The 24,967-nt window shown below is 39.4% G+C and overlaps 2 protein-coding genes across 2 annotated transcripts; one reads left to right on the plus strand and one right to left on the minus strand.

Moving 5' to 3' along the window:
* Positions 1-13,407: 13,407 nt before the first annotated feature.
* On the minus strand, positions 13,408-19,724 carry LOC117474118 (carbohydrate sulfotransferase 3-like). Its single transcript, XM_034120157.1, has 3 exons — positions 19,503-19,724; positions 15,949-16,164; positions 13,408-15,653 (listed from the first exon to the last, which is right to left on the minus strand). The coding sequence occupies exons 2-3, from the start codon at positions 16,026-16,028 to the stop codon at positions 14,426-14,428; spliced, it is 1,308 nt and encodes a 435-aa protein (XP_033976048.1). The 5' UTR covers positions 16,029-16,164; positions 19,503-19,724; the 3' UTR covers positions 13,408-14,425.
* Positions 19,725-20,361: 637 nt separating this feature from the next.
* Positions 20,362-24,650, plus strand: ghitm (growth hormone inducible transmembrane protein). Its single transcript, XM_034119956.1, has 9 exons — positions 20,362-20,445; positions 20,800-20,958; positions 21,384-21,480; positions 21,717-21,828; positions 21,928-22,069; positions 22,594-22,702; positions 22,902-23,090; positions 23,759-23,930; positions 24,026-24,650. The coding sequence occupies exons 2-9, from the start codon at positions 20,827-20,829 to the stop codon at positions 24,105-24,107; spliced, it is 1,035 nt and encodes a 344-aa protein (XP_033975847.1). The 5' UTR covers positions 20,362-20,445; positions 20,800-20,826; the 3' UTR covers positions 24,108-24,650.
* Positions 24,651-24,967: the final 317 nt, after the last annotated feature.

Consider the following 24,967-nt stretch of genomic DNA (forward strand, 5'->3'; position numbering starts at 1 on the left):
AAAAAAGGATTTGATTGTTTTTTTATATCTAATATATACCTCTTAATTGTTGTAGAGTCATGATGCATTGAGATGTTTTTATTTAGTGTCTGACATCTAAAGATCACGCTCATTAATGTCTGTCTGCACAATGAATACCAACAGACACATATGCTTGGCAATCTCACAGTGATCTCTTCTTTTGCTCCTTTGTCAGGTTTAAATAAATACATCAAACATATATAGATCAGATTTTGAGTACAAAGATATACTTCTAAATAATTTAATGAAACTATCTTTTGCCATTTCTTACCTTAGTAAGGTGTGACTTTGCTTACCTTTTTTACCACATCTGACAAAGACAAACGGGCAGAACAAGGAGGAAAGGAGTTTCATAAAACCTTTCGAGCAAACTTTATTTGTTATTTTCAAAGGATTTATCAGTAACCTGAATCGTGTCCTGGCTGGAGCGTCTTCAGTAGGTGACAGCGGTGTAAGTCAGCCGTAAGCAGCAGCACCGGGGTAGAAATGAAGGTCTTCTGCTGCCCCCCAGGGGCTCACAGAGGAGATCACAGGCAGCCATGCAGCTCTCTCAGCTGAGGTGATACAGCTTAAACATGTACACTCATGCTGGGGGAACAGATCCCAGAACAGTAGGGTGGACATTGTGTGCTTTTATTTGAATATCATGCACAAAATAATATAATTACCTTACATGCAATTTCCTTCCATATCCTTACGGTTTTAAGGACATACTATTTCATTGCACTGAGGTTGTTAGTATGCAAATCTTCTTTTTACATTTTAAATTATTATTCCCTTTTCTCATATGTTACAATGACAAATAATGATCAGTGATTGTTTTCTCTTGTGAATGCTCTGAAGCAGATTTTCAGAAAAGATTCATGAAAATAAATCAAATTGGTATTTAAAGGACAATTAGGACATAAGTGTAGCTCCATAAAAAACAATCACAGCCTATATTACTGAGTAAATATGCTCTCCAGCTGCAGGAAATAAGGCCTAAACAAAAAACCATGTGTAAAGACATCTTATTGGATCGCAGTGCGGAGCCTCACTGTATAAAGATGAAACGCTGAAGTGCATTAGGACACAGAAATGCTCATAACATCTGTTTCCTTTGTGTTACAAAGGATATTGCTTTGTAGCAAGCGATATGTGCCGTCAGTGACTGGTGGAATAATATTTGTGTTCGCCCCTCAAACAGACACACTGTCACAGAAGCACTTGTCTACATTTTGTAGTTGCTCGAGGAAAATAATTGCCTTATCTGCAACTGTCAAAATGATGAATGCCCTGGAGAGCACCGAGAATTGACTGATGGAATTGGGAGGAAATCTAATCCCTGATCTGAACACTTTGTATAATACATTAACCCCCTCTGGTACAATAGGCTGCACAGAAACAGATTTGTATAGACTTGTAGAAATAAATCCAACAGAGGCTGAAGGATCGATAAAAACATCAAGGAGTTATAGCGTCGTCTGCATCAAGTCAAACAGAGCGTCAGGAAACATTAAGTGTATAGAGATGCACGCTGGATTTGAGTCAAAGGAAAGATGCAAAAACAGAATATGATGTAACGTAAACATAACATTATCTGCCACATAGCAGACTATAAGAAATAAAGATAAATAGACTCATTTATTCATTCAGAAAAGCAGTTGTGGTGTTACAGCAGCCACGTCACACACATTTCCAAAACGAAATGATTGTATTTAAACGAAAATACATTTGAAAAGCAGAGTAATATACAATTAGATAGAATTTAAAAAAAATTAGTGAAGTAAAATAGGAGTTAACTCATTGAATATATTCTGTACAATAAAGGTGTCACCATATTGTTTTACTTACTGCATTTGAACGTTTAGTTTGATTTTTTTAACCACATGGAGCTGACATTTGATCAACGTAATGTTCAAGAATGTATCGTTTTCATGTAGAGTTAAGGAACAATTCATATTTCTATTCTGGGACAGTCCTTTTTTTTTTTTTTTTAAACTAACATTGTATTTAAATTCTTTCATCGCAGCACTGTATGCACACTTCAACGACACATGTAGGAATGGGCAATAGAAATAAAATTATTATCTAATATAAAGATTTGTGCGTTATTTACAAAAAAAAATGGTGTGAAATGTCAACAAAATCAGATGAAATGTAAAGCCAATATTAAGATCCTTTGAGCATTCAAAACAAAACTTAAATTACTTAAATCATATTATCAAGATTACATTTCAGTGAAAGACAAAAAAGAATCAAAGTAGCCGCCCCAAAAACAACATGTATTAGTACAAATTAATATTAAAGGGAAATTTCATTTATAATCAAAGACCAATTTAAAAGGAAAAGCGTTTTTACAACGGTGCTTGAATGCAATCTTATCTTTAGCTAAACATTTGAATGACAATGATAAACAAATAATGGTTGGGTTAAGAATTGCCATAAATGAGCACAGTGGGATCTGCACAGGAGGATGATGGGAAATGATCTTGTGCTCTTCCTCTACCGTCTACAAGCAGCAGAGTGGAAATCTGCCCAGATATGAAGGCATATCTCTCCTGATTAAAAACCATATTAACTTTTCATAACCTAATGTTCTCAAATGAAGTTTTCTAAAAACGAATACCTGCCAACGAGTTCTCCCTCCTTTTTTGTCACACTTGGGTGGAATACATTATCCCCAATATTAGGAGAGAACATACCTGTCGCAGGTTAATGACCTCACACTTTCCACACCATTTCACTTAGCGGGCCATAGCCAGGAAAAGCTAAATGCTTCACTCCCAGTTCACTAAATTATGAATTAGCCAAAAGGTGAGGCGATTAAAGATTCAACAATTTACGTTTCAACCAATAGGTGGTCTCCTCTTTGAGCTCAAGTAGAGATATCTTCAACCATTAGCTGAAAGTGTTCTTGATATCCATTACGGAGGGCATAAATATTGGAAGAGCAGCACAAATAATCTAGAAATAACCAATCAAAGTGTTTGCCACCCCAGAGAGAAATCACTATCTGTAGTATAAAAAGAAATCAACAGCACAATCTTCATTTATATACATTAATTAATAAATAATACATTGGAAAGCATTGAAAAAGGGGGATTTTTAAATGATATCGTCTAACCCTAGATTGATTTTGATACATAGTATTTATAACAACATTAACAACCACTTTTTTAACAGCTTAGCTTGAATTTTCACATAACTAGTTTGAAACTAGGGTTTTTCTAACCATGACTTTAACGCTCACAGTTGCCTCGGAGCGTCACACTTCTTGAGCCTTACCCGCACCGTAACGAGCGCTGACAGGTCACATGGCACAAACTGTGATGTCTGAATAATTCGAACAAATGCTAAATCATTGCAAAGCAGCCAGAGAGATCAGCGACGTGAAAGTGAAGTGTTTGCGCTTCCCCAAGGCTCAGTGGCATCTGTTCTACATGTGTGCAGCCACAACATCCATGTTTCACCAATTAATTGTGCTTGTATTAGAGTAAATATTTGACTTTGAAGCGCTTATGCGTTAATTGGGGGTCCCTTTCTGCAAAGAAACTAATGCGATAATATTACAAAGCAAATGTCAGTCAATTATTGGCAAATCCTTTTATAATCTACTTTAATACCAATGATTCCAAATGTGTGGCCTACATTTCAGCTTGTACATTTTTGTTTTTTGTCAACCCCAGTCTTGGAGACGTCTTAAAAAGAAAAAGTGTTTGTCCTGAGACCAAATCAGTCGAATAAGACAGACTGGCGACTCCTTAATTCTGTAAATTGGAAGGTTGTGAGTCCAATTATGCTCTGTTGGTTCAGCTCGAGGCCACCAGGGAGAGCTGTGCTTGTTTCAGAGTCACTGGAACGAACCACCCCAACGGCCTCAGCCCTGCCATAGGGAAAGTTAACAGAAATTCCTACTACACTTTTTAGCGTCTTTGTTGACATATGAGCATAGTAAAATAAGTATTTAGTTACAATAATAATGGCGATGTTATGACTATCCCTAAGATATAATTATGAGGAGAGGATACACATTCTGATCCTTCTTTTCCTTCCTCCAATCATGATTGCTTATGTATTTTCCCAATTTTGGATTTCACTTTTTTTAATGGCCAGGGAATTATGTACATGAAACCTCCGCAGGATGTGAGGCTGTAGGGGTCTGTTGCTTCTACTGGCCATTAACTGGGGATTAGTGCTGGTGGGGCACACATCCCTTTGAAGAGGTAATTCCTCACACTTCCTTGCCATAGAAAATCAGGAAGCAATCATAGTAGAAACTATGCAGATGGTCCAAACAGAGAAGCCCGTGACCAATTTTTCTCAAAAAAGTCACAATTAAGAATTGGAGTAAGTAGCCGCTTCCATTGTGAAAACTTAGCACATCAGAACATTTTAGGGGACATCAGATTGCGGCCTCTCACGCAATCATGCTTAAATCATAAGGGGGGGAAAGTGTTACAGTAAGATCAAATATTTCTTTTTTTTTTTCTCTTATGGTAAACTGTTTTTACAAGCGTTTGTAGCCCAGCACAGTCACCTCACAGTACCCCATATATCTGTCAACACAATATATCCGAGCATGTGCGGGGCTGTTAGACTATAAAAGTTGTTGGAGGGCAGATCATCAAGCTGTCTCGTAGGGAGGCTCGGAGAAGTTAAAAATATATGTTAGTGGCAGTGACGACTGGGCATGAATCATTGTACTTGGCTGGAAAGAAAGAGAAAGTTATTAGTGCTGTATGTTGGAGCACACTGACCTCTACAGGGACAAACCATTACTAGACTAACTGTCTACATTAGGAGATTCTGCTCACATTAAATACAGAAAAAGACATGTATGTGTTTTAATGTTACCAAATTCCTTACAGTGATTACCAAGTAAACACATGTGTAAAAGTGTTTTGTGTTTACTGTACAGCTGCAGGTTTTACACGTTTCCCTTCCGTTATATTTAATTTTATGGTGGTCTCTCTGGTAAATTGTTAGCATGTTGTCTGGGCTGATCGTACTGTGTTGTATATAGCACCGGGATTTGTTCACTCTTTCAGAGCTGTTTCTGTATTTTAAATGACTGACTTTGAAAAACCAGAGGCCATTTGGCTTCTTACTTGCAAAGCTAAATTGAAGGTTGGAGATATCTCTTGTATTTAAAGTTTGCACTTAAACTGGGAGTTTTAGGGGCTGTAGTTGTGCTGCGGGTCTCACAGTGGGTGTTTACTCCAGTAAGTTTGACGACAAAACACAAACATGTGAATTATCTCTTTTATAAGGTGCAATTCCGCCTTTACAGTGTTCTTTGGTTTCTCCCACTGAGGAGTCTAACAAGGGGAGTCAGTTGGCGCACATAATGTGTGTTTTCTCTTTGTTTCCATCAAGCCAAATTAAAAATACTAGCTTCAAATCAACAGTAAAACAGGAATGTAAAACAAAAGTGCATCAGTCTTTGTATTTTCTGGTTTTAACTCAGCTGTGTGCTTCCCTAAGACTGAAACCTAATGCTAATTTAGTTAACTATAAAAGAGATGTAACAAACATGACCATTATCAAAATATCAGAATTGTGTTAAATGTTTTGAGAGCAAAGAATATACAAAGTTGTATTAGTTGTTTTATTGGTAACTTGTTTTAATCCAGAAACCAGCACGTATGTGGTTTTTCTATGCCCATATATACTGTTTATAATATAATGTTATATTAAATAATATCTAGGAGAGTTTCAAAACAGCAAAATCTTTGCACTAAACAAAAATGGTTATATATGGTTTATACTAGGGCTGGGTGAAATGCACCAAATCTATTCATAATTGGTCAATTTATAGTATGTATCAAGATACTGCATGGTTTTTGGTAAGTTATAAATACATAGTCTTCCTAATCACAATAAACTGAGTGGAAATGTAACAATAAATTGTAATCTTTCAATATTTTTTCCTCAATATATGGAATATTTCACAACAGATTTTCTTAAAAAGTTAAATTTAAATTAGAATGTTCTTGTTACATAGAAAGACCATAAAAATGTGTAATGAATTATCGTCAAGCCCCAGTTTATACTAATATTGCATCTCAGTACGATAGTCCAAGATTACCCCTTATTATAGTCATTCTTAGCAACACCTAACTTCCCTGTAAATTAGAGAGCATAAACCATCTGTTGGACCAGCCCCTTTGCAGATGTGAAACTACAACAATAAAGGTTTTAGGTCAGTAAATAATTGACTTGGATAAACATGGCTTCAATCACATGTTGTGTTATTTTCCTTTTAGCCCAACAGCTATCAGCTACGTGACCCAGCTGGAGGGGCCCCCGCTCCACAGTCGCTGCTCCCTCCACTCCAAGCTGCTGCCATCGGATTATCGGCCGCTGGGTTACACGTCAGTCGGCCGGAGATTTGATTAGCAGCATCCGTGAAAGAGAAAAGTCAAGGGGGAACATGGGAACTAACAGAGAGCAACCGGTCATTTACAAGGCATGCGAGAGGCCCTCGTCGCCTATGGGTGCTGACTGGCACTTTTTGTGGATATGGTATTATGGGGTTTAACCATACCTTTCTGAATGAACTGCATTTATTAATGTCACAACTAATCCTATCTGAAATTCCAAAAGAACAGAATTTGTCAATACAGTGCAGTGCATTTCAAACTAACCTTAATAAGTTGAATGAAAAACTCATATAAATGTGACTTTTATCTCTTCAGATCAACTGTACCAGAGTCCCAAATGCTACATACAAGAAACTACTGTGGGTGTTCAACTCCTGCCCTTGGAAAAGTAAAGAGAGGGGCTTCCTCCCCCTGCATAGGGGCCTCTTAGCCGCACAAAGTATCAAGGTGGGTGAAAGAGGAGAAAGCAGAGTAGAGGCAGCTGTAGCTCAGGTGGTAGAGTGAGTTAGCCATTTTGCTTTGATAACTTGCTTCTTTTGCGTCTTTGAGCATGAAACTAAACCACAAATTGCTCCAGATTAGTATGTATGCATGGGTGGGAAAGTTGTAATTCAGTTAGGATAAAAGTCTAAAGAATGTAATGTAAAATGTAGAACAGTGCGGTCAGGCTGTGTTGACATATTTCCTTTATTATAGTTGAATTATTCTCCTTTTTTGTTGAACCCCGAATGAACCTGGCAGCTATTTAATCAAACATTGCCCTAAGTGTTTATAGTATGTCTAAATAGTCATTGTGAGTCTTGAGAAGAGGAGCGCTCTCAGTCCATTACTGCTGCTCATCCGTCATCGGGCATTAATGAAGGGTCTTGGCCTTACCACCTGTTCTGCATACTGTAGTGCCACGCAGATGTTTTTGTAGCTGCAGGGGCCGCTGCTCTGAGGCCAGCGGTTGTTGTCCTGTGTGGTATGTGCTGTTTGCCCTGCTGTTAATGAGAATATACAGTAAGCCTTCTCTGTTCCTTGTTTAAAAGTATGCACACCTGAATCTGTCCTTACCAAGACATCCAGGTGCACGGCAACAAAAAAAAGCTTTTCCTTTGCCTTTCTAGAGCAGTACGGGCGTAGAAAGATATAGCATGGCAATATTCTCTCTTTTTCAACCGCCAAGGGCATTGTGTTTTTGGTTTGTTTGTTGGTTTGTTTGTTTGTCTTTCAGCAGCATTGTGTAAAACTAGTAACCCGTCCAAATTTAACTTGGTGGTTGGGTGTATTATGCACCAAGGAAAAACCCTTTATAAACCATTATATTGAACTAGCATGGCCTTGAATTAGCACTCTCTTAACTGTCCTTCTATATATTTAATATTTTTGCTTTTATATGTAAACAAATTCTATAAAAGAAAGTACGTAAATAATGTTGCTATAAACCAGCTGGAATGGATAAATGCCCCTTTGGGAGTGGACCTCATTTGTTATTAGAGTCTTGCAATGAGAGAAGATAAAACGTTCACTTTAAATGCATTGCCTCTTTGTATAACATGTTCTTCTTCAAAAGGAATTTTACTAATCATTTATCAGCAACCACCAGCCATATAAGACCTCAGCCCTCTGCGGCAGAAATAGAACAGCTTTGTGTACAACACACGTTGAGGCAAAGATATGAAATGCCCCCTCCCTCCTGCCCAAATCAAAGAGTAAGAGACCACTGTGGCTTGTTTTCTGTCATGTTGACTCATCACAGTTTCGTACAGCATACAGTATTTAAAGGAGGCAGAGATTGAACAGAATCTGGACAGAAGAAAACCATAAAGAGTTTGATTGTCTGTCAATTATATATCTTTATTTATAGATCCATAGTGAGTAATTCTATTGAATGTACTGCTATTTAAATTAAATGTAAGTTAATTATGGTATCATTACACTTGACAAATAACCATCAGATGCTTAGTTTGTTCTTCTATGAGTTACACGCTGGCCTGCTGTAGCATGGCACACTGGACAGGAGTGGGTTTAGTTATTTTAGCACTGGTTGGTGGTCATATGTCGACATAAGCATATCATTAATACAACCCATAGTTCTATTTTTGTCACCGGCCCACCTAAAAATGACCACAGTACAATAAATATAACGAAATCAATTGAATGTTTGCTATGGCGATTCCAAATTCTGAATCCCGCGACAGGACACCACAGTCTGTAATTATTGTTCAACTTATACTCAAAATAAACGGACTGCGTTCCTCGGTTAGTGGTGCATAATGCGCCTTGAGTAACACACATGACTCTTTGTTTCTGCAGCCTCTCCTCCAAGAAAAAATACAGAAAGGTGGGAATAAAAGCCCACCATTTGGATGTTTTTTCAAACGTCTGCGGCTCAGTTTCTCCACCATCATTTCCTACATGTAAATAAGGATTCTCGCTGTCTGCTTCAGGGGATTTTTCTGGTCTCCTGTACAAACATATTTCTGCATGTCTTTCTGATCCTGTCATTTGTGGTAAACATGCAGCAGCATCACATGTTTGGTGCTCACATGGCATCATGGCGTCAAAAAGGAGACGTCCTGTCATTACACTGTTGACTTTAAGGCCAGAGATTAATCTATAATTGGTAAATGCATCAGCGCCACTTCTTAGGGGAGATGAAGATGTTTTGGATTGATGCTTAATGTTTCCCATTAGCCCCCCCCTGCTCCTTCTGCCTCTTTTTAGCCCTAAACTGTAATGCCTGTTTTATTTTGAATAATAGTGGCACTAGAACGGCACTTACTCTGTATTTGGAGGAAAGCCAGCAGAGTGGGACAAATGGAGCAACCCATTCAGTAGTTCTAAAAATGTTTAAAGACCTCTTAGCTCTGGCTTGGGGCTGACACAAAAGGAGGTATTGATGTGAGGGAAGACTGAAGCCTTGTGTTTTGCCCACCAGAACTGGCTGAGGAAACGGCTCTTTCACAAAACTTAATTCAAAATGCAAACGGTGGCACATCTTGAACTCAAGAAACCTACAGTAAGCTTTGTTGTGTCAGATATGCAGCACTTTAGCAACCCAAAACACATTTAAGAAATGATTCTGTTCTGGATGTGATATTACGAACATTTAGACGAATGCAAAATACAAATTGTTTATTTTTTAGTCCGATGTTTTGTGCTCAGTGTTTTTACATACAGCATGTTACAATGTACATGTCCCTACACACTGTTGTTATGTAACAGGGGCATGATGTTTAGGGCTCTGGTCAGCTTCTCTGAGGCCTAAAGAAACAAAGAAAAGAAATGTACTGTAGAACAATCTAAATGTGTGTTTGTCTGGCATGGCAGACATTAATTATGTGTCTTTGAATAGTCTCAGTCAGGAATGTCACTTTGGGTTTGAAATATGAACTTGTTTTCCCTCATTGAAGCAAAGAAATGTTAAGTAAATATGGAAAGGACACCTATTCACTGAGGATCGGAGCGGCACTTTGTCATTTTGATTTCCTAACCCACCTGCTGACCTCAAAGTATTTACTTAAACTCCCCCCTCACCCACACAGCCATTGTTCAGCTGACTGCAGCTATATGTCAGGCTAGATTGCTAAAACCCTGAGTGGTCTAATTTATTTCACACTTCAATATAAATATACATTTTGAGTGGGAGTAATGCTTGTAATGTAATGTAATGTTTGTAATGTTCCTGTGGGACTGGGTAGAGGGGATGGCAGGAATGTACATAAGCAATGAGCTCATAGTCAAAAGGGTGAAGGGGGCCAGAGTAAAAACAAATTCACACCAAGTTAAAACCATGTAGGGAAGTGAAAGATAACACTGTTTTTGGGAGAAAAAAAAACTTGGTGTTTATCACATGACATGGCCTCTAGAATTAGGAACAGGGTGAAATTCAAACCATCCTGAAACATAAAAAACAACTCCGAGTAACCAAAACATAAATGCAAATTGAGTTGGGGAAAGAGGGAAGGAGTATTGTTTCTAACACTTCAGAGAAAAGGTCTAGACTTTATTGTTAGGATGTTATTTGGTTATTGCAATTTTAAGCTACCACTGTCATCACAATTATTGTTATTTTGTGTCTTGAGCTTGAGCCTCTGACCACATCCCGAAGGCACTTTTACTATGTTTTGCAAAACCTATATCCAGAGTAAAATGGGCATCCATTTCCATTCTGGCAAAGGCTTTATTTTGGTGTGGTCAGCCACAATGGAGTACATTGTGTTACATGGTACAGAGAAACAGTAGTAGCCATGGCATGAATGCATTAATATCTTCAGTGCAGAGTTGCCAAATTGTGATTTCAAAAGTCTTCTATGACCCAGCATAATGAAACAGTTGCAGACTTCCTGCTGAAAGATGAATCGACACATAGATAAAGAAAAAAAAATGATGGACAGGGAATGTAGACGTTTTGGCACATCATGAGAAGTTTTTGCTTTTATGGTAATTTGTATGTGAGGAAGAAATGGTGTTCATACTCAATTCTACACTTCTTTTTTGTATGAATCAAATCAGGGCAGCAGTGGCAGAGCAACCAAAACACATCAGATCTTTGATGTCTTTGTATGGGTTGTATGTGAATACAAAAATTATAATAGCGCTCATAAATCCCCAGGTTACCATCTCCTGTCTTAGCTGAAAATTAGAAAAATGTCTGGCTTTAATAACAGTTCCTGTGACATTTGATCCAGTGTCAATAAATGCCTGCAAAAAACGGGTTTTATTGCCAGCATTTTATATAAAGCAGCATGATATTGGACTAGAAGTGCTTCCTATGCAAAGTTTGCCACAGAGCTGTAGGCAACTTCTGCTGATGCACTGGAAAGCTGCCCATATGGATTTTACGTAGAGTTGGAAAATGGTGGAAGATGGTGAGAAAACTCAGTAAAAGGGACATTTCCAATACACCAGTTTTCAATGACAGATGAAAACTGCTTCATTTGTCTCCTCATCCATCATCAGTTATATGCAGGGAGTTTTGTGCATTTATATTCTGTTCCCACTCCCGGCGCAGCCACTCATTATCACATGCAACAACCTGAGTTTTATGAATTGCATTCCTCAGTGTGAGATAATTTACTGCATATTTAGATTTATGTTGTCTCCTTAACCATGATTATCGCCTGCAAGAGCGCAAGTTTTATGCGTAGCTCTGAGACACATCTGAATTAACCCAATGTTGTGTCTGTTTATCACAGATCTTACAGCAAGATATCATTTAGATACTCTGCCCAGGCTGTTTTGCATATTTTAAACCCCCTCATGGTTGATGTGGCAGGATACACACTATAACGGAGCAGGAGGGTGGGGTTACCTAAATGCCCTCATTTTACTGCAGAGGGGGGTGAGAGGTTTTAACTCAGTGGAAAGCGGTTATTCTATATTTGCACCGACCATACAGTTACTCCACCCTCCACACGTACCACATAAAGCCACTCCAATATAAGAGTTTATGAATGCTCAACCTCTTCTCATTAGGTTTAGACTCTTTACAAGCTGCAGACCTGGGAAGACTTTTTATTAAAATAGAACAAGCCCAAACTAACCAGATAATGATCTGTTGATTTGAGTGAAGTGCTCTGATGTGGCTTTGCTTAGCAATGTGTGAGAGCTCAAATGAGCGGATTACTACATAATGAAACAAAATAAGTCACTTTTTGGTGTAAAAGAGAGTGACTGAGGCAAAGAGACTTTATAAACGACTGCCTCCCTGCGTGTCTGTAAGCGGGTGGGGTCAGGTGGACTAAAAAGACTTGAACCACATTATATGTAAAGTTGGTAATTACTAGGTTTGGAGATTTAAATAACCGGGCCCACAGTGGTAAACATACTGGAAGTCAAGGCAGCTGCCTCCGGTATCCTTCCTTCTTGCCTACTCACAGACAAACTAGACAGTGTTCAGATTAAATATTTGGTTTATATAGCACCAAAATAAGTTCAGGGACACTTCAATAAACCACTCAAACTAAAACAAGAGAGGATTCATCAGTTGGTGGCTGTGTACTTAAAGTAATTAAAACTATGATAGGAACTGGGAATGTGTTTCTTTTAGACATTGCGTTTTTCGGGAAAAGCACAAAATGGCAAAACAAACTATTTTGTAATCAAATGTGAGCCAGCAATGGGACGTCTTAACAATTACAGGAAGAGTTACTCCCTTACTGTGCCAATATACCCTAGCCCCAGTGCTTATCAGATGGTGGAAGATATTTGGAAAACCCATACCCCCTTCCTTCAACTATTAGATGAATTGCCATGACATTTTGTATGTCCCAGGATAAATAATTATTTTGGATATGATGCCAACATCAGGTCAACATTCTTAGCATATTAGGGGAGTGTATCTGTTCCCAGCGTCTGATTTCCCTCAGCTTTGTATCCTCTTAATAGGACCCTTATATAATGAGACCCTTTAAAGGGTTTATTGCTCTTAGAAATAAAGGCTTCTTTGGGTTAATGTTGATAACATCCACCTACAGCCCATAGCCTACTGATGTTATTATTTGTTTTAAACATGTGCATTAACATTTACATGCAAAGGTTTTCTTGCCTTAAGACACTGATCCCTCCACTTTGGCTAAACTGTTTTTTTTTTTTATCATTCAAACATTTTCATTTGAAACTTCTACCATCCTTATTTTGCAATTCAAACTGGGTAGATGATCCTTTTCAATCTCAAGAAAGGCTCATTTATGTCAAAGAACAGGACTCTGAGTATGGCTGACCCCATGTTAGCACACTGGCATTAGCATTTAGCTCAAAGCACCCAAAGTACAGCCTCACCGAGCTGTTGGCGCGTCTGCAGACTTTTAGTCGCGTTTGAAACTGTTTCTGGGAAGTGTTGACTGTGGTCTTTCATGAGGCCTGAGTTTGTAGTGTTGTTAAACAAATAATCTGTGAAGGGTCTTTCAGTGTTTGTGAAGCTACTTATGCCCTCCTTCTGTGTTCCCGCTCATGTTATTTGAAAGTGAAATTAAAATAACAGTTTTGCCACATGGATGCAGTATTTTCACTTCAAATTTGAGATGTTTTCGGCAAATGTAAAAGTAGTTTTATTGCAATAAACAAAATGCAGAAGGAACGAACCGATACAGCAGAAAGACAGTGTGGCAGGCCAGAGAACCAGGGCCTCTTTATCACCAGCTAAGAGACTTGTGTCAACAGACAGACCTGCCGACAAACCTCGCACAATCCTGCAAACCAGCTGCAGTTGGAATGTTTGCATACAGTAGCAGTGTAAACATCTGTTTTAACAGAATCGGTCCTTTCAATCCCGAGGACAACTTCAAACAACTATTGTCCAATTACAAACATGCATCATACAGCTAACTACAGTTTGCGTGTGCAAGAAAATAATCCCTTCAGAGGGGGAAGTGAACCTGTGGAGCACATTCAGAGCTGGAGTCATTACGACTTAAAGCAAAGTGAAGAATTAAATAAAATTAGCATAGGACATTACTTCTAAATCTCATGCGTAAAAAATGACCTCGCAAAACATTGGTATTTCCTTTTCCTGCCGATGCTATTCAAAGCTACAATTATTTGGCTATGCATAAACGTTTCATTTCAAGTTTCTTTGGTGTAAAAGCAGCCTACTGTTTTGCTAACTGAAGTTGCTGAACAAAAATAACCGAGGTTCCTGGAAGTTTTGAAACTTTTCATTCTTGTTCACAAACCCACAGCTATCTCCCTCAGGACTTTCCTATATTTGAAGGGGTTACATTTGGATAGGCTTGCTGGACAAGCAAACGATACAGTTTGGACAGAGAAAATAGTCCGGAGTGCAAAAAACAAATATAGCTTTCCTATTTCCCCATGCTTTACCCCTTTTGTAAAGTCTTAATATACACCCTTGCCTCAATGGTTATATGGATTTTCCACCCAACAATACATTTTCTTAATCATACAATTTTAAATACAAAATAACTTTAAATAGCACACTATCAGAAATATAAAGCTCTTTGTATCAGGATAAAATAGCCTGATAAATAACAGTCATTTACGAAAAGGTTGTTTTTTCCAGCATTAGGGTTCAGAGTTCATGTGGGTCAATGCTATAAAAAGTTGAACACTTTGTCCTCAATCAAACTGATAGACTTGTCTGTTAGCATTTCTTCACTGCTTACAAACTTGTACCCAAAAAGCTTCAGCGTTGGCCCACACACTTTCTGTACAACCTGGGCTATTTTGAATGGTAAACTGAACCTCCATTTCTCTACTTGTTCTGAGGAGTTTTTCTGTGTGGAGTAAACACCGCTGGTCTCCTTGGAGGCCTGGGTGTTCTTCAGGATCCAGGATTTAACTTGTGGAGTGAACGGGATTCCAGCAAACCTGTACATCTCTGTTGCCTTCCTCATTGGGAACCGAGCAATGTCCTCGTACCGCACCAGCATGTAACGCCTTCGCAGCCACGCTGGCTGTCTGAGACCAATCTCTGCAGAAAACCTGATGTTGTCGCAGTTCCCTTTCAGCTTTCTGACTTCATCATCATCAATCGGCACTTCACCATCAATAGCCCACTGCTTCCAGTTCTTATACTTGGCAGCAAAGGCCACCATGCGGGAGGCCAGTACAGCCCGAGGGTCCCGAACAAGCTGAATGAACTTCACATCCAGGCGTGGGTCCTCAGCCAGAGGTCGGAGGTTCTCCAGCTGGCGCACCCTCACTGACTTGATGGCCCTGTGCTCCTTTTGGAGACAGGACTCAGACGCCATGGTCAGGTTCAGGGGCCCACAGCGTCTGGTCCTGCAGCGATAACGCTCGAAGACCCCTTTGATGACGGGGCTGCAGACCGACTCCTCGCACAGCGAGCTGCTGGACTCCCTGCGGAAGAGGCCGGTGGTGATGTGGTTCACAGGGAGGGGCTCGATGAAGCTCTCCAGCAGGGAGAAGTCGCACAGGAAGAGCTGCTGGAGTACGTCCCGGTACGCCTTGGCTGACGCTGTGGCGTTGGTGCCGCCGGTCTCCAGTGTCAACATCTTCTCCACATGCCACAACGGCTCAAACAGGAAGAACATGTTGTCGCCCTGCTGGTTGAAAAACTCGCCAACAAACGAGGAACCCGTCCTGGTGGTGGCCAACAGGAGGATGTGCTTCCTGCCCCTCGTCACCACCTCCTTGTGCTGGCTGTAGTTCTCCAGGCGTCGTTTTATCAGGCTGAAGGCAGAGTTCGTCTTGCTAAGCGTTGTAAAGGAAGCATTGTGCTTCGGCAGTATGTGGGATAAACCACTGGGCTGTAGAGGGGTTTGGGGGGTCTGCTTTAAGGCGAGCTTATCCGACACCCTGAAAATGTAAAAGGAATCACAGAGTTGGGTAATAAAAGATATAAAGGTTTTATTTAACTTGAAATTGACAGCTATTTCATGTTACTAATGGGGATAAACCCAGGTAAAACAAATACACATTTCACCTTTAACAACTATTGCCCCTCCTGCAATTTGAAAATTGCAGTTGGAAAAATTGCAACTCCGATTCTTTTTTAAGGTGTTTTTGTATATCTGTTTAAAGATAGAGATAAACCCACCCAAACCTGTTGGGAATCACTAATGCACTCCATTGATCTCTGAAATGGACTTACCTTGAGATGATGTTGTTTTCCTTCTCAATGATAACAAGTGCCACGAAAAAGACAAGGGATATTGTGTATTTGATCCTCATTCTTGGATGTAGCTGTGCCAGGATATGCTTTTACTGACTGCTTCTTAATGGGTTCTGCCAATCTTGCAAGTCTCCAGTCGCCTTCTTAAAGAGCCTTCCAGTTATTTGTATTCCCCGTTGTAGGCTATGTTTCATCCTGTAAAGGAAATGAACATCAACCTGTCAGTTACACATTTTGCACATCTGAGCACAGTAGTGAGTTAGTGCTTTAGTCTTCAATGTTTCCTTAAAACACATCAAGGTATTAATATGAGGAAGTTGACGGTTTATTTTGACATATGTAAAACTGCACTGTGATGCTGAGTCAGAGTGGTGGTTTTACAGAGTTCTTCTCCCTCCCAGGTTTCAAATCACTCTTCTGTGTTCTGCAAAAGCAACAATGGAGGCATTTACCTAAAGACAAAAATATCATATCTTGAGAACGTAAGAATAGAAAATAACTGAGTGTGTTAGACTGGAATCTAAGCAAGTTCTTCCCACCAGGAAGTCCTTGTTATCTTTAAGTGCACCAGTGCATTTCAGGAACATGCCCACCCACCCTGCGAGACTGAAGGCTGGTGCAGAGAGAAGCTGTTTTTATGAGCCAGTCTTTGTATTTAAAGCAAATGGCAGAAAAACAACTGTGAGGCACAAATGAAATATGAGTAATCAACTGCAATCAAGCTCAATTTTGTAATTAAACTTTTATTCCACAATGGCAAAGCTGCTAGCTTAAAGAACTCAGAGTTGCCTGAGTGATAATCCTACCTCCCACTGATAGGTAGAGCAGCCTGTGGTCCAAACTGCCAGCTGCTGCTCCATGTCAACACTGGGAGGAGATATTTTCAACAGAGGCCCTCAGTGACATGGGCTACTGGTACAGTAGACCATCTGGTGGCGGCTAATGGCTTGCTGCTTCCCCATAATATGCCTTTGTGCTTCTAAAACACTGACTGACACTGGGGGGGGACACATGGCTTGACGCTGAGAGGTATAACTGCACAGGGCTAAAATTGAAGGGGAAAGCCTGCTTGTCATGGAGCCATAATTTGCAGTTCTCTACGCCTGCAGGCTATACTTGTGCTACTCTGCAGAGGCAGTAGGTAGTCAAATGAAGGTAGAAGTGGATTTAATGATGCCTTTGTGTATTTGGAATTGTCTTGCACATTCCTGGAAGATTGATATTTTGAGATAATGGCAGCTTGGCTCAGATCCCTGACTAATCTTTGGATTTTAGCATAATCCGTCCATATCTCGTCTGCCAGTGAAAGGGTCAATAACATGGCGAGAGTAAATTAGACAGTCTCCACCCTGAGGAAATGTGTTAATTTGATGCGTGCCAACAAAAATGTCAAGGTTAGAAATTTAGATCATATAAGTAAGCACGCAAAGGGTTTACAGTCAGTCTTTTTTTTTTTATCCTGAATCAGACGTCTGGATTTGTGAAAACATTTGTTTATTGGTTCCAGCAGGTGCTTCACACAGACTCCTGAGTGTGTCTTATGAATCACTGTTAAATGATTTCAGGTCTAGCCTCGGGGCGGACACATTAGTGAAACTGCTGCTATAAATCAGCAGAGCCACAAAGCCTTAAAACACACATTTTCACTCACTACGGTAAGTTAGTTGTGTGTTTGGCACGAAACAAGTCCAACTGTTTCGGATGAGCATACTTTTCTGAATTTCGGATGAGCCTTTTTGAGTATTTTGTAAGATGTCTGGAGGTCCAGTTCTCACATCCTGTTGCAACCTCTGTCCCAGGCCAGTTTTTGAGCACAGAAGCCATTCCAAATGAGCGCAGTCTAAACACAGGGAATGGTTGGACACTGCCTGCGAAATTCTCTGAGAAGGAATGAAAAGTTTACAGCTCCAATAGAGCTCTGTTGACGTGGAACGGCGCGTAATGAAAAGGTGAACAGCTTGTGTACTGAGACACGTTTTCACCGAGAAGGAAAAATCAGATCTGTCTTGCACCACCCTGTCGCATGCCACAACCACAAAGGTCTCTTTACACAGGAGTGACTCTAAACCTCCTTTGGGCTGAGATGGCAGAACATAAACTCGCAGGTCACTCACACGTCACAGGGTCAGTGACTAACCAGATGATGTTACTAGTTATGTGGTTTCTTTTCAGATAGTCGGTTGCACCACAGCAAATTACTCAGTCCTTAAGTCTTGAGCAGTGATTTTACATTGCCCAACTACAGTCATAGTTTGTGTAAAGCAACAAACAAACTGAACACATTAGGAGAAAAGACAAATCTGGCCAAATGAATAAGTCACTGTGACCCTTAACTGTAATTTTAACAAAAAAGTAGATTTTACATAAAATGAATGTACTAGTACGTATTATTCAAACAAACCATAGAAACACGGCAACAATACATCAAGAAAATAAGTGGTATGAGGTTTTGTCATTTATATGGTAAATTAAATATACACCAATTATCTCAGCTTACTGCATCTGCTGTGTAAAGAAAGAAAAAAAACACACACATATGAGCTGACTGTTGAATATTCACAAATCACTGAGGCATATGACACTTTTGATCATCTACTCATAACGAAACCGCCACTGAGCCATTTATCATCTTGCTACAAATGCTTTTAATAGCTGCCTCTTATTTAATGTAAATCTCATGTGAAGAGAAATGAAACACCACCCAGCTAACCCACTATAGTGTTGTAAATGTCTATGAAATACAGTATGAGGTGTGATATGTCATTTTTCTACATCTGTATGATCCATGATATATTTTTGTAAGACTGGAAGGTCAATCAGAAATCTTTAGTAAGCCAAATAGACATTTCCAGCTATTTTTCTAAATCAATAAACATGTTTCCCAATTTCTTTCTAGAAAATGTGCAGTTTACAATCATGATATACATAGACACATTCATATAACTATACAAATGTCCTATTCCAGCTGTGATAGTGTTTTTTTTTTCTATTTAATATTAGGTGTATTATATGTGTACCTCTTGACAGCTTTACAAAGGAAAACAAGCTGGGCTGTGTTCAATCATTATACATTTGTTTGGAATGTTTGTCTTATGTCAATATGGATCCATTTCAGTGAGAGGGAACACCAAAAGAGGTTTTGGCCAGATCTTTGATCAGTAAATTAATCAAGTATTTAAGGATCTCCCTTACAATCTTTAAAATGACATGTTGAAACATCACTGTGGAAAAAGTCTTATTTCTTTGCAGCAGTAGTTAGGCTGGAGAGCATGCATTGCATTACAAGGTCAAAAGGGACAAACCGGCCAAAACTGAAGTCATGCTTTTTTAATAAGAAGACATCATCCCCCTTTAATTTACATTTTTATGTCAGAGATCCATAAATGTTTTATGGTTATTTCAATGACTTTGTCTCTACCCCCTGGGTTGTCATTAAAGCTTAAAAGTCCTCCCATGTGATATTATAAGCTTGTAGGTTTTAGAAATGTATAAGTTGCCTATCAATCAAAGTTTTGTCCGCTCTCCATACCCACCATCATGATGAGCTGCGGTGTCATGCGTGAAGTTGATCAGCCTTTCCTCAAAGAGCGACTCCGGATATAAATGACTTCCATTACTTCCCAACAGTACTTCACTTGTGTGACAAAAAACAATCCAATCCAAAAGCATAAGTAGTTCGACTAGTTGTAGTAAGTGAAGCCTGTGTACCCGATGGACTCATGTTTAGGGAAGCTGCAGGTCAGGTTGCCCGATCAACTGAATGAGAAGTATTTGCAAAAGTTCACATGGGAAAGTTTGGACCAAAGGAGCGGAGCTTTAGCAGGAGGCGCACTGACACCCCCCCTCACACACCCACCCATAGGCTGTTATGATGATTAGCAACAAAACAATTATAAACACATGGTATGTAATGGTAGGGCCGTGATTCTGTTACGCGTTGATGTTATTTTGGTTTATTTTATGTTTTAGAAAAGTATTGTTTAGTAGTAGCATCAAAAGAAGAGGCAAGCACTCCATCTAGTGGAGAAAACACAATGTGCGTCCCAACCTAAAGTCATTTATTCAAGTGCATTTTACAACATTTAATTAAAGAGGAATATAGTGTATTTTGAACTCTATTATATTCCACACTTTATTTACTTTATTTATTATTATTATGATAATGTGTTATCTGCAATCACATAGGCTATGCCTAATGTGTGGGGAAATAATCATCTTCATTTTGACATTGTTCTTTATAACTGGTTTATAAATTAATTGTTTTATATTGTGAATTCTGGTTTTGAATACTGTTTTAGCCCCTTATGCATTGTATAGACTTATTCAATCGGCACGATTTAGAACTACGATTCCCAACAAACCCGTCGCTTAATGATGACGCACTGACTGAGAATTTTCAGGAAGGTTGCAAAAGAATTGCGTCAGAAGGTTGCGCACTTATTTCTAGAAAGGTGAACCACGTACGTTGCTTGCTCGGTATGTAACATCTACATTTGTCTATATTATCCTATGTATATTATTAAACAACGTGTTAGTGGTAACAGTTTACCATTTTGGTCAGACTATACACTATAACAGCGTACGAGACGTTGTAGTGAAATTAGTCACATTACTTAGCTAACGTTAGCTAGCTTATTTAACTAACGTAAAATGTTACCATTTCATAGTTATATTTCTTCATTAACTGGCCAGTTTGATTGCTACGGTACTTTAACTTTGTTTCCTATCTGACTTTGTGACTATAATCATATTAGTATGTGTACAATATGTGTTTGAACATTATGTCATACAGAAGTCTGTCAGTTACCTGACGCTCTGTTTATCTCTCAGACTGATACAGCATCTCTCATTGTGACCATGATGCTTGCGAGGCTGACATGCCTGAGGACTCTTCCTCTCGTCGGGCTGCGTCCTGTGCTGTCACAGGGGTCCCCAGCCCTGAGGACATCCACCCTGAAGACTTGTCCCCCCCTGCTCAGGCCCCAGCAGGTACTGTGAAGTCATAGACCTCTGCTTCTCTAAGCTTTGTTATTGCTGCTTCAACTCTCCATTATAACCACACACAGACATGCAACTAAAAGTACTTTGTACCACTCCCACCAAGATTATATTGGAGAAAATGTTTTGTTTTTTCTTAGGTGACAATAGCAGATATTGAAAACACACAAGATTAAACCAATTTGTGGGCACCGAAAGCAAAGATAATGGTAACAAAAAGACAGTAAACAATGTGAACATTAGAAAGAAACAGACTTAAGGTTTGTTATGTATGCTTTTGTTTAAAGCAAGTCTTAGGTTTTATTAATTGGCTCTTACAGTGCCATTGGGTAGGAGCAGGGATAAGAAGTAAAGTAACCTGCAGCTGCCGTCTTTAATTCCCATATTCATTTAAGTTTCCGTTTTTCTTTCACCAGGGTTTTTCCTCCAAGGCCAGAATTGCTTTCCGCAGGACAACCAAAAGCCAGCTCAAAGAAGCAGCTTTTGAGCCAGCTTCAGAAACCGCTTATAAAAGTAATTACTATTACATGTGTTTTTTGAAAAAACTGTTTTAAAGTGATACATATACTGTTACACTAGTTTTATTTGGTCCACTGTCTTAATTTAAATGTTATTATATATACAAATATTTTAATATTGCCATGATGCCAACATTTTGTAAGCACAAGTTAAACCACAATTATTCAATATTTAGTTATAGTTGTACACATTTAAAAAAATAAATAAAAATTATTTGTGTATGTCCACAGTTCACAGCATGGGGAGACTGTTCCTGGCTGGAGGTGCAGCAGTGGGTCTTGGAGCTCTGTGCTTCTATGGATTTGGCATGTCCAATGAAATCGGTGCCATTGAAAAAGCAATGTGAGTGTCAGCTTTTTGTTCAGGTTGTTCATGGTTTAAAACAATGGTTATTAGAAAGTGTTTGCTTCATTTTCACGTGGCTCTTTACTCTCTGTGCAGGATCTGGCCTCAGTATGTGAAGGACAGGATCCACTCCACCTACATGTACTTTTCAGGCAGTATTGGCCTGACAGCGTTGTCAGCTGTAGCAGTGAGCAGGACCCCGGCCCTCATGGGTCTCATGATGAGAGGATCCTGGCTGGTAAGCTTTATAACTCAAGTACACCTAACATTGGATACATATTCACCTAAAATGTAAGGTTAATACACAATATCTTGATTTATTAATACCTGCAATTAGAACATCCTTATTAAATAAACTTTCTTAAATTAATATAAATAATTGTCATTATTTGCTGGCTTCCTTTTTGTGTGGGCCAAGCGGGAGAGCAAAGCATGTTTTTAAAATGCGGACATAGACAAATTCCTTCACTTATTAATTGTTCAATTAATTTGGACTTTTGCATTTTACAAGGAACTGAAGTTATTGAAATGCTTGGTAGGAAACAGTCCTTTCCTGGAATCTAATGCCATAAATAGCGTAATCATAATACAAATATCACCTTGTTTTTTGTATCCAGAAATAACACATTTAAACTGAATAGACATGCAAGGAAATGATGGTTATGAATCGGAATGTCATTGGTTTGAAGGAATCCTTTAACTATTCTGGGAAGCCCTATTTACAGGTAATTAAATGAATGCCTGATGTGTTTTGTAATTCAGGCTATGGGAGCGACATTTGCAGCCATGATTGGTGCCGGCATGCTGGTCAGGTCCATCTCCTATGAGCACAGCCCGATGCCCAAACACCTCGCCTGGATGTTCCATGCAGGTTTGTAACACAAGGTCTAATGAAAGGCTATTCTTCCTGTTGTCTTCTCCTACTTAACATTGTAATGTATGTGATGTAGTTTCCTCGGTTTGCCACTAGAGGGCAGTAATCTACAGGCTCAGAGTAGCAGCTGCTGTTAAACCTTGTTCATGTTGTTTGAGTTGAGTGTGGTGTTTAGTTGTCTTTATGTGTTGATAAGGTGTGATGGGTGCTGTCATCGCCCCCCTCACCCTCCTGGGAGGGCCCCTGGTGATGAGGGCCGCTTGGTACACCGCAGGAATCGTGGGCGGTCTGTCCTCTGTGGCCATGTGTGCCCCAAGTGAGAAGTTCCTCAACATGGGCGGGCCCCTGGCTGTTGGCTTTGGAGTGGTGTTCGCTTCTTCTATTGGTTAGTACAAAGAAGTTTCACCTCGTAAACCCTGTCTCAGGTGCAGTACACACAGTACTGAATGCTTCCAACCAAAAAGGGCATTGAGGTTAAAGTCAAGTTATTAAAGTGTAAGCATCATGGCAAAATGTATTTTTACCATGAATATGTCCCTGTAGGGCCACATGAGAAACTTCACTTTTTTTGCACAATCTGCAAATCTGATAAGCATATCACACCCAAAGTGTTAGTTTTTCGATCGTGTGCTCCACATTTAGGGGAATGCGGGACCAAAATCATAAGAGCTTGCAAAATTCAGCGTTGGTACAAGCACTTCTTTTGAATGTGCGACAGAAATGTGTCGGTCACGACCGAGTACCATCTCTGTCATGTCATATTCTGAAAACAGTAGGCATATCAATTTCATATGATGCTGTCATTACAATTGTAACAATTTCTACACAGTATGTTCAAATACAAGTTGTTTTAAAAAAGATGAGTCGCCAAAATAAAGTACTGTGCACAAAATCTCATAGCTTTTACAGAAACTGTAGGAATGTATCTGATATATCAGTTACTTACACCCATAATAGGATTGGATAATAAGCTCATTAATTATTGATATCTGTATGCTACCATTTTGAAACCCTACGTGTCAGTCTCACAGCAAATCTCCCCGTCTTCTCCAGGATCAATGTTCCTGCCGCCCACCTCAGTAATGGGAGCAGGCCTGTACTCAGTGGCCATCTACGGAGGCCTGGTCCTGTTCAGCATGTTCCTCCTGTACGACACGCAGAAGGTCATCAGGAGAGCAGAGACACACCCGCTGTACGGCGTACAGAAATATGACCCCATCAACGCGTAAGTCATCACAGAAAATATACGTGGGTTCAAGCAGAATGTTAGCCATGAACTCTCACTAAGGTATTTCTCTCATATTATGTTTAATCTCACAGGTGTATGGGGATCTACATGGACACACTGAACATCTTCATGAGGATGGCGATGATTCTGTCTGGCGGCAGCAGGAAGAAGTAAACCGCTGCATTCTGATTTCAGTTTGACCCTTTACAAAGCTGATCAAAATCATATTTTATTACTAGCAGCATACACCAGATGTTATCTCTTAGTGACACGTCTTATCTAACTGGGAACAATACATCCATGCTTTGAAAGAGTGCGAAGAAGAAGATTGTACTCTGGTGCAAAGAAGATAAATCGTTGTGCATTGATAACATGTTCTAACCTTGATTGTGGAAGTATCTGGTTAATTATGGGGGTTACAGATGGGTTAAGTCTTTCTTGTCTGCATCCTCTCTCCAGCTTCCGATGTCCTTTGTATTCTTTATGTTTTGTATTTATTTCAACTGAGTGGTGTTTCTGTTTCCAACGAGAATGAAAGTTCAAAAATATATGGTGTATGCTAACAAAGTACAACACAGACTGGTCCCGACTCGCTCCACTATACACTGATTTTGCACTTCTGTTATGCGTTCAAGAGGTTGGCACTAGTCCATATATTTCTGACATTGTACAGTCATTTCAACAATGGAACCAATCAATAAACATGTCCAAAGTGATGTATTATTGTCAGACTGAATTATATTAAGCTGCTCCAGTTTCATGGTCCTGGTAGTGTGCATGCTGGCTCCCTGTCACGCAGTCACAGCTTGCTAGGAAACATACATAAAACACTTCCATACAGGGTTCTTACGGTCATTAAAAACCTGGAAAAGTAATGGAAATTCCAAATGCAAATTCCAGGCCCTGGAAAAGTTATGGAAAACAATATTTTTCCCAAAGTTTTGGAAAAGTCATGGAAATGTAACTAAAGTTGCATCAAATATAATTTATATTTTATCTAATCGCCGAAATAGTAATACTATAATGATAATAAA

Source organism: Trematomus bernacchii, unplaced genomic scaffold (genome assembly GCF_902827165.1).
Source record: "Trematomus bernacchii unplaced genomic scaffold, fTreBer1.1, whole genome shotgun sequence".
Classification (NCBI taxonomy): Eukaryota; Metazoa; Chordata; class Actinopteri; order Perciformes; family Nototheniidae; genus Trematomus; species Trematomus bernacchii.